Source organism: Rhodamnia argentea, chromosome 7 (genome assembly GCF_020921035.1).
Source record: "Rhodamnia argentea isolate NSW1041297 chromosome 7, ASM2092103v1, whole genome shotgun sequence".
NCBI lineage: Eukaryota > Viridiplantae > Streptophyta > Magnoliopsida > Myrtales > Myrtaceae > Rhodamnia > Rhodamnia argentea.
The window spans coordinates 27,933,912-27,953,269 of record NC_063156.1 but is presented as its reverse complement, the minus strand read 5'-3'; the positions used below and the strand labels follow the sequence as shown (position 1 = coordinate 27,953,269).

The following is a 19,358-nucleotide window of genomic DNA, read 5'->3' as shown; positions in this document are numbered from 1 at the left end:
AGCTGCTTCAAGGAAATGCGACTCTCTTTATTACTTCTTGTTCATTTTTTACTTTCAACCATTAGCGTCTTTCCATGTCGAAAATTGAAGCTGCAGATCGCTTTAGTACATGTCTTTAATGTTTTTCATGAGTTCTCGATTCATATCCGAGCGATCGCTTCACTTTTGTCGGGTTAATAATGTGATAAACGTATAATATTTCAACTATGAAGATTAATTAAGCAATTTGAATTGATTTCTAATTAACTGGATTTTACATAGAGTAATTCTCAATTTCTTATTTTTGAATGGACTTTTTAAATGATTGAAGATACGTTGGATTTCAAAATAGGAAAATAAATAAAAAAAATGTGAATATGTCTTTTCAAGTAAGCTGTAATTCTTATCGGGATAATTACCAAAAGAAAAACTTAAACCTATTGGACGGATGCCATTTCAATTGAAACCTTTTAATTTGATCAATTTAGTCTTAAACCTTTTCGCGATTTGTTAGTTGTGCTACGCAGGACGGTCGGCATCCATGCCAACAATTTCCGGCCTAAATTGGCAAGATGTATTCAACTGGCAAAGAGCGAAAATATTTATGACTAAATTAGTCAAATGAAAATGTTTTAGATTGAATTTGTACAAATATAATAAATTTAAAATTTCTAGTACTTTGCCCGTCAAATCAGACATTTTTAAATTTCTCATAGAGTATCATAACCTTCCAAAACCTATCAAAACCCTAGCTTCGGCACTTTGTGCATGGAATGACAAATTTGCTTTGCCACTCGAGATGCGAGGATCTCACTTCTTCGTGAATTATTGTTTTGCTTTAGGGGAAAGAATTTCAACTATCCGAAAGCGACACGCGATTGGGCAATTGCTTAAACGACTAATCATCTTTTTAAAGATGGACAGCCTACGAGCCTATCGCAATCTACATATAGTTAGGGTTAGTTACTCCTTTTCCTTTATTTATTATTATCATTTTTTTTTTTTTGGCTTTTCAGGCTACGGTTAAAACTTTTACATCCCAGGATGCTCCCATCAGTGATTTGGATTAAATTGTGTTTACTATGGCCGTAAATAGTACTCTATTTTCTCGGTCGCGACTCTCTCTCTCTCTCCTAACTCGCGACCATAGTCGTTAGATCTCCGAGCTCCAAATCATGATCACTCGAGCTTTGACTCGACAACAATGGCCTCTCCCTCTCCTCTCACTCATGACTATCTATCTCCTCTCACATGTGGCCCTCCTATCTCCTCTCACTTGCTGCCATGGCTACTCGAGAGTTTCAAAATATCATGGCGAAAAAACCGTAGTACCTTTGTCAAGTCGTTAATGCTATATAAGAGCGAAATCTACTGAGCCGAGCCTCAACATGGGTAGTTGGCCTCACGTAACCACAAATCTCTAGCCATGCGAGGTTATTGACCTACACCAGAATGAAAAATGGCACCTGAGATGCATATGCCTACTAATCGGCGAAGATTTGGCCAGCGGGTGAGCTGGGATGTGTCTCGAGATTAAGTTGCCCATTCCAAAGTCTTATTTGAGATAAAGTCTATTCCGAACGTTCTTTAAAAGACAAATGTCCCATTTCAGGATCTTATTTGAAATTTTACTAAAACACTGAAAAAGGAAAAGGAAACGAGTTAATTAATCATCCACTAATCAGAGCATGTAAAACTTGAGTTCAGGGCCACAGGTCTAGAATAATCAAATGTCAGTGAGATTATGTGTTAAGCTTTTATTAAAGATGAACACTTGGACTTGTCGCAATTCCCTCTAATTATGAAATAATTCCGCAACGATCCATCACATCGATGCCTGCGTGGTCGACGATGCCTTAAGCTTTTGGACAACAATTTTCCATATGATCAAGCCATAAATCGAATCTTTTGATACGGGCATGATTAAAGTAAGATTACTTTTGATTTTGAAAAGGACATAAAGCTATTAATTGTAGCCCTTCTCTTAACTGATCTTGAAATCCCATCCAATCCTTCCTTCAACTGCGCCCTGCCAAATATCGTTGGTTAGTTGATCGTTGCAACCACCACTTCCATTTTTTTTTTCTAATTTTTCTCATCAGTTTTCAGCCTTACTCATTCTAATCTTAGATTGAAGTGATAACCCAACAAATTAGAGAAAATTGTCCAAAAATTTCTTAATCAAGAGTCAATATTATGTTGAGGAGAAATGGGCAGCGCTTCGCCACAGATTAAGGCAATCCAAGATCAAAATCTCCGCCGAAACTAACCTGACTTAATCCAGCAATAATCATCAATATATATGTCTAGCAAAACAACCTCACAATGAGTAAATATGATAGCGGAATGACAACGAGATAATACACCAAGATTTACATGGAAAACTCAAAACAGGAAAAATCATGGAGTGACAAAAAAATTTCACTAATCAACAAAAATAGTAGGTACACAAAGGAGTTCCTCTCTAGTTATACACTAGAGGCTCAACATCAATATTATAAGAGCATTTCATCACCACAAAGATGGAATAATACAAATGGGGGCAAGAAAACCCTAACCGCGATTGGAGAATTCATAGACGAATCTCAACGAATGAAATTGATCAACTCGCAAACCTCGACCTCATGAACAACATATCGAAATTTGAGCGAATTTCGATAACATTTGGCCTTCGAATTGCCGCGCCCTTTTTTCTTCTTTTTCTTCTCTCTCTCAGTGGCTGAGAGTCCATTCTCTCCTCCCCTGTTTTCTGTCTTCTTGGTCCGGGTACACTCTCACTTCACGAATCAAAGTGAAAGGTCGGTATTATGTGATCTTGGGTCTCTCTCATCTCAAAAGCTAACTCAAAGGATGATGCTTTCCCTCACACTTATAAACCGACTACCAACCATTTTCACAATCGATGTGGGATAATCCCAACAATCTTTCCCTCACATATCGGGCCCCGGGCCGTAGTCACAATAACTCGTATCTCTCCCCGTGTGACCGTTGAGTCCAGATTTGTTGGTAACCTAGGCTCTTATATCAATGTTAGATGGTCTTGACCATCTCTCATCCTAAAAGCTAACTCAAAGGATGAGATTTCCCCTCACACTTATAAATCAACCACCAGCCCTTTCCACAATCGATGTAGGATAACCCCAACATATTCCGCATTATGTCAATTGAGTCATAAACCTTTTCAGATTTTTCCTATTGAGTTTATCCGACCAATTTTGACTTAAAGTTGTTGACGTAGATATCGGCTGTTCTATGTGACATGGTACGGCCAACGCTGGCGGTGACATTTTTTAAATAATTTTAATATTTTGTCGAATTATGTATTTATTTAATTGTTTTTTCTCTTTTATATTTTCTTTTCCTTCTTTACCTTTTTCTCTTAGCCATCCTCGGATCTCGTTGATGATGGAGGTCATTGGCCTTAGGCAAGGGACACTGCGCTTGGCCTAGCGTAGGGTAGCGAGGGCAGCTTGAGGCCAACAACCTTTGTGAGCCATCAACGAGCCCCAACAATCGTCATGGAGGGAAAATGAGAAAAAATAAAGAAGAAAAGGAAAAGAAAAGGGAAAAAGGAAAAAACATAAACAGATAAATATAAGGCTTATATCGGCGCTAGCCTTATCACATGGAAAAGTTGATAGTGATTTTTAGCCAAAACTGGTCAAATTGACTTAATTAGCAAAACACGAAAATGTTTAGGACTCAATTGGCACAAATAAAAAGTTTATGATTGAATTAGCAATAGTGCATGGACTTTTTGAACAAATTTTGCCTAAAAGTTAAGTATTAGTGAAGGCGTTGCTTTAATTTTGAGATATTACACTCCCCCTCACATGTAGACGGGAAGATTAAAGCGCGAAAATATATAATAAGGGAGTCAAATAGAGGTTTGAAGAGATTTAAACTCAGAATTTACCATAAAAAACATTGAAACTATTGTCGCTTGTTCTAAAAGAACTTAAATTGTTTGATAAGGACGTAGCTTTGATATTTAATATTTAACAAGATTTTAGCTTCTTCATTTTTTTTAAACAAAGAGTCCTCAATTTGCGCCTTATTTTAGGTAAAATCGAGGTTTTGTACGCCGGAACAATAAATTTTATTGACTTTACAGTTGATTTTTGAATTAGTTTCTGTTGGATGTACATACATAATGTTACTTTAATATTATCAAGACAACTAGGCTAAACAATAACATGTCATTATTCTACTGCTATTCTGAAAAGAAATCGCATCCTTAGTCCTCCTTAAAACTAAAAAAAATAAGGCTTGCAATTTTCTCTTTTTTAATTTATTTTTTATTTTTATTTTTTTTTTACGTGTGGCAGGAAACTTTTGGTATATAGAGGATTCATCTTTTGTTTCCTTTTCTTATCTTCTGCTATTATCGGAATCTTTGGTTGAAAAATTTTAGGTAAGTGTCTCTCAAGGGAGTACCATGTCATGTGTCCCAAAAAAAGATAGAACTTTTATTGGGTCTCCATCATACTTCAGTAGCTATAGGGCAAGAATCACACAGGACCCCGCTTCTCTCTTTTCTTTCGGTTGTTTTAGTAAAAATTGAAGCTTTATCTTCCTGCGTTATCTTCGCCTACAAGCCCCATTGTAGTTGCATTTTCTCAAATATAGGCGCGACCGAAAAGCGACTTCTTGATCGAGTACATCTTAAATGTCGAGACTGGTCTACAGTAAATGAGATGATTGACGGTGGTAAGAGAGGATCTTTGAGCAAGCGGACCATGTTCAATATCAAAGAACAATATAAAGTTTAATTTATCAGATTGCCAATCAGTTTAAACATATGTAGACTTCTGTTGTTCTACGCTCAAGATTATGGTTTTTTTATTTTTTATTTTTTGTGCTGGTAAATTTCAATAAGTATGGATGAGTCTAAAAAATTTGTTATTCAAAAAGGCGATCGGTGACCTTTTTTTTCTAGATGAATTATTGGTAACTTATCAATACTTTTATGAAATTGCCAAATTCATTTTGCGAAACTTACGACCGTTCTGAATTACTAACTCTTATGTGGAATTACGAATCTAAATTAGACCAACTTACCATCTTCCGTCGGATTAAATAATCAACCATTTGGATTACCGGCTCTCGTTTCAGTTACTTACCTTGGTTTGATTTTTTTTTTTTTAATCAAGCTTTCTATTGAATTAGTGAATTTTATTTGCATCGGTTTGCTGTCCTTTACATTTAGTAACTCATTTTAAGGATTGTCATTTCCAATTAGCGTGATTCACCAACGTTTCTCTCATTGAATCAATCCGACGGGCTTAGGCGACCTTAACGATGGTGGTGTAGATCTTATAGTTGCACGACTTAGATCTGTTGCCACTATTGAGGGCGACAACATAAATCTAAGTCCCTCGACGGATATTCGCCACTAGGGCCAATGTCCGTACAACCAAGAGGCATCTGTTGTGGGAAAACAAAAAATGACATGGTGATCTAATTTGAGCAGGAGCCGTGTTTTCCTATATTCCTGTCTCAAGAGATTTCACTGAAGATTGTTAATCTACCTTTTAGACGGAAGAAGAATTTGTTGCTATTACTGATTAAGAAGAAGACTTCGATGCTAGAAAGTATTGCAATTTGTATCACATACGTATTTTTCTAATTGAAGAGGAGAGAGATTGATGTTAAACCATAATTAATGTTACAATTAGAATGTCCAAACTCCTATTTTCCATGGGGAATTTTTTTTTTTCAAAAATTCTTGAACTTATTGTATTGCGGCCAATCGGCCATGAACCTTTCAATTGTGTCGGTTCGCTTCTACACATTTTGACCTTTTGCCAATGTAGCCTTTCCAGCCAATTTTGGCAAGAAATAACAAAAGTGGACATCAACCGTCCTAAATGACACTATCGGCACCGACATAGACAATTATTTTCATTATTATTTATTTATATTGAATTTAATTTTTTTTAGTTTCTTTTGTTTTATTTTCTTTGTTTTTACTGATAAGGGATGACGTGAGCCTACAAGTCGTTGGCCAAGGCCTAGCGACTCCTGTTGGCCACTAGACCAAGGCTTGTGAGCCCTCGGCGACCATTGGCAAGTGCTTTGCGAGAGCCCACTCTGGGAAGTCAGAATCGAAATAAAAAGAAAATAAAGAAAATAAAAATAAAAAATAAATGAGATTTAGTACTAAATTGAAAGTTTATGATTGAGTTAGCATCCGTACAATGGGTTTAGGACTTTTTTGATAATTTACCCATCTTGCGTGTGTCGGAGTTGTTGTGAACCTACCACCAACAATGAATTTTGAGAGAGGAGTGTCATGATTCGAAATTTTTTTACATGTTCTTTGATATCATGTTAGAATATCCACTCTAAATGTTATAGCTATTAGATGAAGGGAGACTATATGCACATAAGACACTTTATAATTATTTAAGCGATATAAGATTACAGTTAACGGTCGTATCTCGAGATCCTTCCTTACTCGACTTAACTTGTTCTTTAAATGTACAATATGACACTTGTAAAATATGTTCCTTACCCACCTCATTTTTTAGGCAACGGAGTATGAATTCATCTGTCATAAATTGATAAAATTCTAACTTTTTCGATGTTTCAATGCATAAGGCAATCTTTTGGGATGTCATTAAGTAATTGGGCCTATCCCATTCATCGTACCAAAACCTCAAAGATGATTTTTTCCGCCCACTAACGTGTTAATGGAAAGTGTTCATACTCTAAAAAAATCTGACTAATTTCGGATCTTTGATATGTAGTCCTCTCATCTTGATACACGCCAATTAAACGCCGGAACACACGAGACGTTCTCTCGCTCTCTGAACGATCCCATGAATATGCGCGATTTTAATCCAAACTCCTGAATTTGAGATAGAAACGGCACACGTTTATTGCTCGAACGATCTCTTAAAATAATTGGATGGAGAATCCAACCGAACGCCCATGACTTATGCAAGTGAATCAACTGAAAGGACACTTTTGTGGACACGAGCACATAACATCATGCGCCAAACAAAACACAAAAGAGAGAGAGAAGAAATTATTGATAGAGGAATACGAAGCCGTCACTCATCCCCTCAACGTCAACCCGCACCTAACATTCCCATATTCTCTTTCAGGGAAAGAACCCTAATCCCAGAATTCTCTGTGTCATCAAATTATTTTATTTTGATATTATTATTCCGTCACTTTTTTTTTTTGTAGGGGGGTGTTTGGGCCTACCTTATTTCCTGAATTAGACAGCGCAATAGCAATCATTCGCGTCTTGAACGATAATACCCGTAGATTACGTGAACCCCTAGATTGAGATACGACGTGTCTTCCGGCGCGTTTGCTTCCCGTGATGGCAGGATTTTTTGTCTGCCAGACAGACAACGCTTCTTCGAAAATCCTCGTTTCGAGAAAAACCATGACGATATGCAGGAGATATGTGCTTATATTCATCTCTCTTAAAAACGTGAAGGAAGGTTTTATGAAAAGGCCCTTCAAGATTGACTGTTCCTGCGACTCGCGAGTATCTTCTTAAAAGTGACGGGTAGAGATTCTCCAGCGACCCTTCTAACGAGCGGAGAATCCTGCATGGCCACTCAAACTTTGCCTTTTGCTTCCCGGACCATTTGGGACAAGACGAAGAGATAGCAGAGAGAGTCTTGGCTGGATAAATGGTATCGGTTGCCTCTAGGATACCGCCGACGTCGACCGCCTACGGGAGGTCTGCCTTAGTTGCAAAAGCCAACGGAGAAAGAGGGTTCGGTGGCTAGGATGGAGATGTGTGTGTGAAAGAGAGAGAGCGCCAAGCTGGGGTTGTATGGCGATAGTTGGCGACACGACGGGTGAGCGGTGACACAACGTACCAGTGAACGGAGGAGGAGGAGGTGCTGAGGGTTAAAAAAAAAGATTAAAAGGAAAAATAAGGAAAAACGATACAGAAAAGAGAAAAAGAAGTGAGGAAGACGCGATCCCGGTCACACTTGTAATCAACATCAATTATGCTAGTATTAGTATTTTATCTAATGACGGGAGAATTTATTTTTAATAGGTAAGTTTCACACTCATGAAATTCTCCTATTAACCTAGGGAATTGGACGAGACGCGAGTCAAAAGTCGAGTGAAAGCTCAGTGAGCCAAATCCACACACCCCAAGAAAAGAGAGAGGTTGAATGAGCGCTTGAATCAAATCTCGCGTTCCATGTAATTGGTCTCTCCTATAATCACTCTGGGCATCGCACAAAACCATAACAAAAATAACCCATCATCTTTTTTCGTGACCACCATAACCACCCTGTTCCGGCAAAAAATTGCGACCAAAACCCTAAACCGCAGCAATCCGGTCGATGGAGGGGAGGCCTTCTAGATATTTCACGTTCACATGCATAATTTAACTTTTCAGACAAGGATGATGTCGAGAGCTTTCGTCTTTCCGTTCGTGGTCACATCATCCATGAGCCGAAGCTTGAGCTTCACCTTATTTCCACCACATCGTGATCGAATTCGTTTTGCTTGTCCAAGACACCTTGGTACAGTCATCCCTCGTCGGCTTATGCAATCATCGCTATTAATTATGGAGGGCCTCCACACATGTCGACAAACTAGGGTACCAATTTTGTTGTCCGCATCCACATTATTTCTATTATTATTGGCCCAAAACCATAGTATATAAGCTGGAAAAAATGATTTGTGACGTGTTTGACGCGGTTGGTCCATCATTTGTGTGGACCCTTTGATCCAAGACAGTAGTTTACCGTTGGCCCTACCAATTATATTGGGTCCACATATCTACTTTGCCGATGGAGAATCGAACGTATCGTGTTTATAGCTTGATTAGTCTAATAAATTATGTTTTCTTAGGGATAGTTTTCGTGCGGACTTTGCTTAATCTGAGTTTTTTTCCGAGTGGGATGTTGGTTAATTTGGCTCTAGCTGGGATTTGAATAGGCAGGTTCACGTGTGGCCTTGAGGACCGCATAGAATTTTGGGACATTTGATGGCCGGACCAATCATCAATCGCCCGACAACAACTACTAGAATTGTGGGTTTTCTTCGTTTCTGTCAATTTGATTTTGTCGACGGAGAAAACTTTGGGGATGATCGAAAGGAGGATGTGGCGGGTGTCCGTTCGTCCCATGTCAGATCGAAAAAAAGCTTAGAAAAATTTGCAATTGTATGTCGCATCAAGGTCAAATTTGTCCGCTCGGATTGATCCCTTCCGTTGCTCCGATCTGTGGGCAATTATGAGGCACCGGACATGGATGTCGAATCTATGACAGGAGTCGTTGATGTGATGAGATTTATGAAGCCGTGAAATCTCAGCCCTGTCTCATTAGCTGGATTTTGGGCGTGAGCGCTTCTGTGTCAAGAATATATTCGGCGACTGTGTCATACTTAATAAAACGAATTGAGATTGTTAGGCTTGATGGATTTCATATGGGTCGTGACTAATTTAATGGTCGATATGAATTTTATTAGGATGTGATTCATACTTTTCAATGATAAAAGAGCACATAAATCTGCCGCTTCATGCTAAGCGGGCGAGAGTTCGAGAGAGTCGCCTAGGTTGGAGGTTTCAAGAAGGCAGCGCCCCTTGGACACCAAGAGCTTTTATAATTTGAGTCCATATTTTTTTATTGGTAGTTTAAGCTTAGGATTATGAATAGCTACAGTTATATATAATCTTTTTCCTTGTATTTAAGTAATGTAATAAGAGATACGATGTGTTAATTATAATGGAATTCTCTATTGAACGTACTCATCATTTAAAGGTAAATCAGGATAAAATCTCGTGTCTAGATTTTTCTTTCTTGTTTTTTACGCTTTATTTCGTTGTAATTATGTGTCGAATTCTAACAAATTTTAGCAACAAAATACATCACCAAATTATTTCTCGCCCAATGCCATATAACTTCTTAGTCTCAATTGCAAGATAAGGGACTCAAATCCGCCTAGCATTGAGTTGTGAAACTTTCATCCAAGAATTAGATCGCCTTTGATCATATAAGTTGGCATAGGCTGTCTGCTATGCGTGTTCAATTGCAAATTTGTGGTGGCAATGTCGAAGTTCGAGTTCTTTTTGCTCGAGGCTGATGAAAGGCTAGCGGATAGCTAGCCGATCGTGACATCGAGACTATGGAATAACTGTGGAATTTAAAACATCATAGTTGCAAGAGTTTATCTGAGATTCAAATCCGACATCGGAGGATTGCACTTCTTCACCTTCAATACCTGACGTCTGAGGTGCCATCTCTCTCGCAAGGTTCGTCGCACCCCAAGAGCCGATAGATTACACTACAAATTCAAGGCATAAAATAGAAGTCCAAACACCCCCCAAACAAGAGATCTCATTGTGCACGTCGTGCGTCCATTCGTGTTCAACTGTTTTGTACTTCCAAATCAGGCCAGTCTTAACTTGAGCTTTCCTATTGTTAATCATGCTGTCTTGTCCTCTCTCCACGTTACCAACGTTAGACTACGCTACAAAAGAGTGACAAAAATCTTAGCAGATCGCGATGAATAAGGATTCAAACAATCCCAGATAAACAATGTGAAGTATGAAACATGTGAAACCGAGGGGCTTCATTCAGAAGTTGTTGGATTGTGCTTAGCCTTTACATGAAGGGCGGCTTAGTTTTGGGAGGCGGCAGATTTTTGTTTTTATCCACTTCTTAAAAGATAGAAAAAAAAAAACCCTTTTTTTTTTCCTTTTTTTGATAAGCTTGCAATATCATCTTATTTTCCTTGTAATAACACCCTTAATTTTAGCATAAAATTCATGCTCAATTCTTGAATCTGGAACTTCCCATACTAGGAAACTCGTGTCATTGAACAACATCACAATTCGAGGAGCAAAAACCTAAATGTACCTGTACAGAATCGAGTTGCTCATTAGCAATTCATTTCTTTACATACTCTCCAAGCTAATTTATGCACATGATGAATTTGCAGAGTGTGATAGATGCTCTAACCACATTAATGCCCATGTACCTTCCTCCTCATGAGATAACGTGAATGATGAGAAATTGGAGCCCATCAAAACATGGGTTTTTTCCATTGTGTGCAGACCAAGCTTTAGTATCAATATGCACCTCGCCTACGCGTTTGCAATCAGGCTTGGTTGATTGACTGTTTCCCGAAATAGCAATCGAATGAATAACACGGCTTGCGTTGAGAATAATCTGCGTAAGCCAAACTCTGCAAGCGCGGTGGGTCATCGGTTTGGATGATTTGGCTTTTGTACATCTGTAGCATTAATGGCTGTAATAACAATGGCCCCAACAGAAGCAATTAGTCTCCTACCACACAAGCCAAATTAAAAGGAAAAAAAGAAAAAGGAAGAAAGAGATTTCTTGTCACTTTGGTTTTCCTTTCGAAAACTTGCCACCATAACTAACTACACGAGACTGGCCTCACATCTGCAGCTATATATAAACACAGAGAGATGACAGCTTTCCTCATGACACCAGCACTTAGGAAAAAAGTTAGTCGCGAAGAAGAATTGAGTTGAGGGTTCTTTTCCTTCTCGTCTACTGCCAAACCCTAAAGAAGAGAGGCGATCTCTCTGCTCCTCTTTCTTCCTTTTGGGCTAAGGTTTCTGTGTTTTGGGTTTCTTGAAATGGGGTTGAGAGATATCGGGGCGACGCTGCCTCCTGGGTTCAGATTCTTTCCGAGTGATGAGGAGCTGGTGTGCCATTATCTGTACAGGAAGATTGCCAATGAAGAGGTCTTGAAGGGGAGTTTGGTTGAAGTCGATTTGCACACTTGCGAGCCGTGGCAACTTCCTGGTATGTCCGCTTCTACTACTTCTTCTTCTTCTTCTTGTCATCTCTCTCTCTCTCTCTCTCCATCTTTAGCTGCTGTTCTTGGAATGTTATTTGCCTTTTTCATGCTTGGCCTTTCGCAATTATTGTTCATGCAGCAATCCAAGTCTGTAGTGCAAGCTCAGGTTCAAGATAGAAGGGATATAGATACATAGTTTAATCACAATTTTAGCACAAGTTATTTGCAAAAGACGCAAATATCTCGAGCAGTGACATGTATTATATAAATGCTCATCATTTGAGAGGGGAACAAAGCACGTCACCTTTCTAATACACTGTGCTCGTGATCGTTTTGGAAGCAATAAGTCTCTAACCTTGCTTTTTATTTAGAAAATTCTTCGGGAAGCAACACGGTTTCACTCTTTTTTCTTTCCCTCTTTCTTCTAATTTCAACATTTCTACAGATGGCTAACTACACCAATGGGCTGCCTGGCATGGTTTTGCCACAGTTTTTCACAAGATTTACTGTAAGGGTAAAGATAGAGAGGTTGTCAATTACCCAGAATAATGAGGTTCGGATACGAAAACGGGATCGAAATTCCGGCAATAGAGAATTACGAATTTCGCGGCAAAATTTGAAGTTTTAGATGCAACTTTTGAGTATAACTGGAGTTGGAGTTACCTAGAGAACATCTAGTTCTTATTAGACTTGCACCTTTAGTATTCTGGAGCTATTTATTAACATTACGACAACCAAAAATTGTCCTGGAGACGGTAGATTCCTTGTGACCTTTCCTCCTTTTTATTTGAAAAGATTAACGCACAACTAAGGATTCTGGACTAGACCCTAGAAACTCCTCATTGAATTATGTTACACAACATGTTATTATTACAATTCCTGGTCAGCTCGAATATGGTATCGGTCTTCCAAAACTCAAGGCCGACAATCATTGATCTGTCCATGTTTCTGTTTTCTCCTTAGAGGTGACAGTTTGCTACCCAGAGGCACAATCATTGACACATGTTACACACTTGTATACCAAAAGGACGAAGACATGGAGTCCAAGATGTCTCCAGCCGTGTTATCTCTTTTGCCACACTTAGTATGAAGCAAATCGTTTTTCCTCAAAAACTTTCAAATAATATAATAGTATCGGGATTCGCACGGCTCTGATGCCATAATCGGCAAATCATTTATCTTAAATTCTTACGTATTTGGAAACGGGTTAGAAAAAAAAAAAAACATGTATGTAACGTGTTATTATGTACGGCTTAAGCTTCTTTCGTTGCTTTTCGAACCCCGACATTATAGTATTGTAAATTAAGAGATTAGTGTTCCATATGCACGAGGGCAATTCATTGCACTGCGTACATGAGTTCACAATAATTATGTGGAGTTGTCAACATGGTGATTATGACGCTTCAGTAATCATGGGGGTTATTGTCAACTAGATTCCTCGAAGCACACACAAATGCATTGTACACAGAGGCAATACCTCTTCCAATTATTGTACCAACATTGACTCTTCGCTACAATTATTAATAAAACCTTGCTTGTCGCAAAAGTTAGGGACGAGTATACGGTCTTTATCATAGAAAAAATTGGAGAGACTTCACGTTATTTTAGTTAGCAATAACGAATTCATTTCAGAAGTGAGCATATAAACCAATGTTTGGGGGAATTGCTCATCTTATATGGCAGAACTTATCTACTCAGTGTTTCCCTCTAATATTTTATCATGAGATCACATGTCATTTTCTATAAGATGTTCGAGGTTGTGTTTTCAAGTTTCTAAATGCAAACGTAACATGATCGACCTTGCTCATGTTATACGCTCTTTCATTCCGTAATCAAACCGAAGAGGGAATGTTCTGCACATGTACAGATTTGCTTCTTGCACATGTATATCATACGTTGCATTTCCTTCCCTACCGAGTATTATCATGGCAGCATCCTTACTGTCGATCAGATGGAGCGGCAAAAGATTCGATTTTCCGACACGGTTTTAATGTTCGGAATGAATTTGGATAATCGCGTCGGTCGTCGAACGTCCTTATGCATGGCTTGGAGTCATTTAGTTGTCCATCCTGTGCTAATGTTTTGCTTACATATTCGTTGGGAACACGCAGAGGTGGCGAAGCTCAACGCGACCGAGTGGTACTTCTTCAGCTTCCGTGACCGCAAGTACGCCACCGGCTACCGGACCAACCGCGCGACGATATCGGGTTACTGGAAGGCTACGGGCAAGGACCGCGTGGTGCACGACCCGAGCACGCGAGAGGTCGTGGGGATGAGGAAGACACTGGTCTTTTACAGGAACAGGGCCCCTAACGGGATCAAAACCGGTTGGATCATGCATGAATTTCGCTTGGAGTCCCCGCATATGCCTCCCAAGGTCTCTCTCTTTCTCTCTCTCATGCAATCAACTATCTTTGATTATGTGATTGTCCTTAATCCAATTACATTGTAAAAACGCTCGACATCTACGCGTTTTTGGGATATGTACGTCCGCAATATACATGAGAGAGGAGGGGGGGTGTTGACATTACTTAAAGGAAAGAACAATGATTTGTCAGTTTCCCCATTATTTCCTGAAAGGGAGATGCGTCCAAGCTCATTTAGCTTGAGTGTGGCGATAGAACTCTCTCGAGTCATGCATTGCTTCGGAGTCTATCCGTTTCATTTTGCTAATAAATCCAGTGGCAAACGACTGGCAGGAGGATTGGGTGTTGTGTAGAGTGTTCCACAAGAGCAAGGAAGATAACGCCACCAACACGTTGCTGAGCCCACATTACACGTTCAAGGAAGCAACAGCTGCATCATCTGTTCCGTCGGCGAACTTCGACGCGTCCCGTTACGATCCCTCGCCATATCAAGCTGTCTCTTGCGGCGGGGCGGCGACCTACCCTCCAGTCGCTTCGTTATCCTCGACGTCGCCGCCGTCTCTCCACAGCCCCAGGCCCCACTCCACCACCCCGAATCTTCTGCATCAGTCCAAGGGAATAAGCGCAAAGCTCATCGACGATGGTAATGGATTCATGTGGGACATGAACTTCGAAGTCGATAGTTTGGTAGGAGATGCGCTGCCCTCAAACTTGGAAGACATGATCATTGAGATGGATGGTGGGTCGGTTTTCCTCTAGTTAGGAACTTGCATCTTCCTAACACGCTCATATGCAGTCGTGTATAGAGAGTCATATGCTGTTGTACATTATGGGCGAGAATTTGGGAAAACCAGTGTGCTTAGATCTCTGTAACAAGTTAGAGTCGGGTAGGTTCTGTTTCATAGTGCTTTGGGTACTCGTGCATTATTGCTATGTAGATAGGCACAGAAGACAGACATGTCACGGGAATTTGCAGACGCAGTTCCCTATCTTTTCCAGTTTAAGCTTGTGAATGACCTGATCTGTGGCTTAAATTTCCTCTAACAGATGACCGATTCCGACTTTGCGCAATATAATGGCAAGAACAAAAAGAGAAACATCCACATCTGAGCGCGTTTCCACCATAGATTGCGTTTGTGTTTGCGCTGAATCTCTGCTACAAATTGTACGCGAGCTCTAGCAACGGGGGTGTGCAGGTATTTTACAGTACAGTACACCTAACAAATAACCCAGCTGTTTAAATACAAATGATCTCATCCACAGGAGAAGTGCAGCCTCTCTCCTCCTGCTAAAAAAATAGAATCGAATCTAAACCAAATAATGCAAATCAGAGGCCTGCAGAGACCAGTCCATGCAATGTGACAATGCCGATCACTACATTTTGGTGATCAATGACGGGCAAAAACTGTACTGGTGATGGTGGAGATTCCATCTTCTCCATAGCTTCCACTGCCATCGCTTCTGGGCCTATGGTTCTCGGGTTCCTAATTCAGCCGAAATAACATCAGGACCCAGTCGACAAATTATGCATGAGACCATGTGCTTGTGCTTGAGCGGGCCAAGAAATGTGTTGAAAACAAATTTTCTTCCCAAGGTTCTTTAAAGGGTAAACAAAGATTATAATGGATGAACCCTGCAACGTACTACCAATCCTCCAAATTCGTGGACACAGCATCTTGAATTGAAAATGGAAAAGATTAAAAAATATGTATATTACAATAAATACTTGTTTGCTCAATGTAATAATTACCAACTTCACAAAATTTTGGTGTCGTCTTTCTGTTAGAGCATTAATAATCTAGATTGTTGTTCACATACCTGTTGCACATTTCGCCCACTGTGAGCTTGAAGATTCCCTCTCCACTAGCCTTCAGAGTGCGTCGGAGATCCCCATCCGTAAAAGTTCCAATCAGGTGGCACCCTTCGTCTATGACAAGAAGGCACCCACATCCTTTACTTGTTAGCTCCACAAGCTGATCCATTATCAGATCTCCTTCCCTACAGACAGGTAGTTCATTTTGCTTCTTCATCAAATCTTTTACCTGCACCTCACATGCAGGCAAGCCTCAAATTATGGCTTAAACAACGTGGATTGCAAACTGAAGACATGCTATTGCAGCCGCAGTTAGCAAGCAGAAAGGTAAAGCATGCGCTGGAGTTGTTGTCCAGATACAAATTTACTGCAGAATTCAATTTGGTGCGATCAAATCAGACATTCTGAATTTGTAAGAAATGGATTTGGAGAATGGTGAGAGGAGAGGGAAGGATGTTCGTGCAGCATTTATGATTGCCCTGGTTCTAGAAAACAATGGACATTGCAATCATCATCAAGCAGAATTTGACATTGAGAAACTTAACATAGAGAAAGGAATTCACCACCACAAGACTATTTCGACCCAGCAAAATACCAGTAAATGTCCATATATGAAAGACACAAACCAGTCTACTAAATTGCAATTGTTTGGATACCAAAATCAACCAGATCTAACTCTTTGACCAACGGCACTCAAACATGTCAATCAACCCATTCTATTTGCAAGTTCGTCACTAATTCGAATAATTAAAAAGCCACCATACTTCTCGGTAACAGTGGTATCTACAGCCATTAAAAGAAAACCCCTGTATCTGTCACAGACTGATTCCAAAGGAGAGAATCTGTGAATTCCCATTTTCTCAAAATTTTCCATCCTATACGACCAAACATCAAGGATTTTACAACCAATCCTCCAACCATAGATCCGTAGACAGGGTACTTGTAGATATTAAATGGTGGCAGAGAGGAGTAAAATCTAAGAAATACACACCAACAATGAAAAAAAGCCTTAACTGCTCACACACTAGAAACTGATGTGAGACTGGTTCATATGACTCGTTCATTAGCTGAACAATATAAGTTTATATCGAAGAAAACAAAATTTATCGGCAGCATTGAGTCTTGTTTTTCGTTTTTTCCAATAAGTCTGCGCAGCAGTTTGATCAAACACATAAGCCACATCACACCCACCATAAAAGGATAACTAGACTCTAAATCATGGCAAATGCTTCACAGATAAAATCCAAGAGCATTACAAATGTAAAAATTATCAAAATGGGAATGAACAAATCAAACAACAGCATTCAGTGGCATATGTTTCCAACCACGAGCACATAAGATGAGCAAGAGCCACACACCCTTTTATCTAGATCCTAATCCACATTGTCACACCAATTCACAGAAGCAATGAAAACCCTTGCGAAATCGAACACAAAGCAGACCTTGAAAATGAGAGTCTTGCCGATCCTCCCAGCAGGGTGGTTCGCAGCGTAAGCCTCCTTACTCAAATTCCTCGCGCCCATCAAGGCGATCGCAACGGTATCCCCAAAAACCATCTGGATCGCGGTCGAGGTGACCGGGGCGAGGTCGAAGGGGCAGAGCTCCCTCTCCAGAGGCAAATACACATTCATATCGCAACAACGCTTCAACAAATTATCCTCACTGGACGTGACCGAGATCAAGAAGGAGCCTTTCGCCCGGGCACAGGGCACCAGGCGCAGGAGCTCCTCGGTGTTGCCCGATTTGCTGAACAGCACGAGGACGTCGCGGTCGGCGAGAATGCCGATGTCGCCGTGGAGGGCGTCGACGGGGGAGAGGAACCCGGACCGGATGCCGAGGGAGACGAGGGTCTGGGAGATCTTGTGGGCGACGAAGCCGGACTTGCCGACGCCGGTGAAGAAGATGGTGCCGCCGGCGGGGGAGGAGGATTTGAGGAGGAGGGTCTGGGTGAAGCGGAGGGTCTGAGGGAGGTCGAGGTGCTGGAAGAAGAAGTTGAGGTGGCTCTGCTGGGATTTGAAGAGCTTGAGGAGGGTGGGTTCGTCGATGGCGGTGGCGGTGGCGGTGGCCTTTGCTTGATCTGGGGGAGAATCTGGGGTTGACGTAGGGAGGTCTACGGAAGAGAGAAGAGGGAGAGAACCCATTCTTCCGTCTTCTTCGCGGGTTGAGAGACAGAGAGAGATCTGACGATCTCGTGTTTGGATTCAAGAGAGAAGACGACGACGCCGATGATGATGATGACGATGATGTGAAAGTGGGGGGAATTGCCGTTAATTTGGCCGATTTCGCGGGATTGGTGGTGATAGAATTCAGAGCGAAAACGATATGGAAGAGTGTCGGTGCTCAAGGAGAAGTTCCCACTCCCCTCAACGGTGACGCCATGTGTTGGACCAACATCCCTTCTTCTTGTTTTATCAATAGACCTACGAAACGGAGGATTCGGATCGGGTTTGAATTGTATCATAAATTATTCGATCCTTTAACTCGTTTATTAAAATATAGATTTGCTGGTAAATACCCGATTTATATTTCTAAATTGACGTGAGAATGCTGAGTAAGCGTGAGAACGAGTGAAGGCGAAAAGAATGAAAAAAGAATTATAGAGATAAATTTGGGTTAAATGCAAAAAAGAATGAAAAAAGAGTTATAGAGGTGGAATTGGCCTAAGTAATTCATAAATCTATTTATGATTTTTTTTTTTTTTTTACACCTAGTTAATTCATATAACAACTCAGCCCAACATAAATAAATTTAAAGACAGAGGAATACTTTGCAATGCCAAAACTGTTCAGGTCTGGTCGATCTTCCCTGGACGCTTCGGGCCGCGACGTGCACTCCGGGGACTGCCTGTGTTGCCCAGAGGCTGAGCAGCCTCCACTCCAGAAGGAACGGTGGAAGGGGACGTCAGGAATCCGTTTAAGAAAAAGTTTGACAGAACAGAACGCTCGAGAGAGATGGAAGCACCAGGAGCATCTACGGGATTCCCATTTGAATCGACGACAAGAAGATCGGATACACAGATCCCCACAGGCTTTTTCCCTTCCACGACTGCCGGACACGACAGATCCGTACGAGGGAGGCACCAAACGAAACCACTTCGTCGTGAACGTCAGTTAAACTGAAGGAGAGGACGAAGGAAGGAACCATCTTTACCAGTTTTCCTGTGATCATGACTCACGGTCATGTGCAAAAAATTGATTCAGTCGTCAAATTGGTGGATTTCGTTAAGGGATGCGATCGCCCTTTCGGTGTCTATTCAATTCTTTTGCTGTCCAAAAGGAGTACATCTACTGAAATTCATGTCGCTTTAGAATATCAGTTTCTGTTCGCGCTTCGAAAAAAATCAGTCTTTCGAGATTTGACGTATTGAGCCGTGCATATCTCCATTTCCATTTCTTTTTTGGTGTAATCAACGAGGGATTTACAACAGAGTTAAACAA

The 19,358-nt window shown here is 40.6% G+C and overlaps 2 protein-coding genes across 2 annotated transcripts; one reads left to right on the top strand and one right to left on the bottom strand.

Annotated features, from left to right (window-relative positions):
- Positions 1-11,413: 11,413 nt before the first annotated feature.
- LOC115749706 (NAC domain-containing protein 21/22-like) lies at positions 11,414-15,142 on the top strand. Its single transcript, XM_030686639.2, has 3 exons — positions 11,414-11,747; positions 13,854-14,119; positions 14,442-15,142. Exons 1-3 carry the CDS (start codon positions 11,579-11,581, stop codon positions 14,865-14,867), a joined length of 861 nt encoding a protein of 286 aa, XP_030542499.1. The 5' UTR covers positions 11,414-11,578; the 3' UTR covers positions 14,868-15,142.
- Positions 15,143-15,181: 39 nt separating this feature from the next.
- On the bottom strand, positions 15,182-18,214 carry LOC115749705 (probable arabinose 5-phosphate isomerase). The gene is made up of 3 exons (XM_030686638.2): positions 17,364-18,214; positions 15,927-16,150; positions 15,182-15,592 (listed from the first exon to the last, which is right to left on the bottom strand). The coding sequence occupies exons 1-3, from the start codon at positions 18,060-18,062 to the stop codon at positions 15,436-15,438; spliced, it is 1,080 nt and encodes a 359-aa protein (XP_030542498.1). The 5' UTR covers positions 18,063-18,214; the 3' UTR covers positions 15,182-15,435.
- Between the last annotated feature and the right edge of the window lie 1,144 nt (positions 18,215-19,358).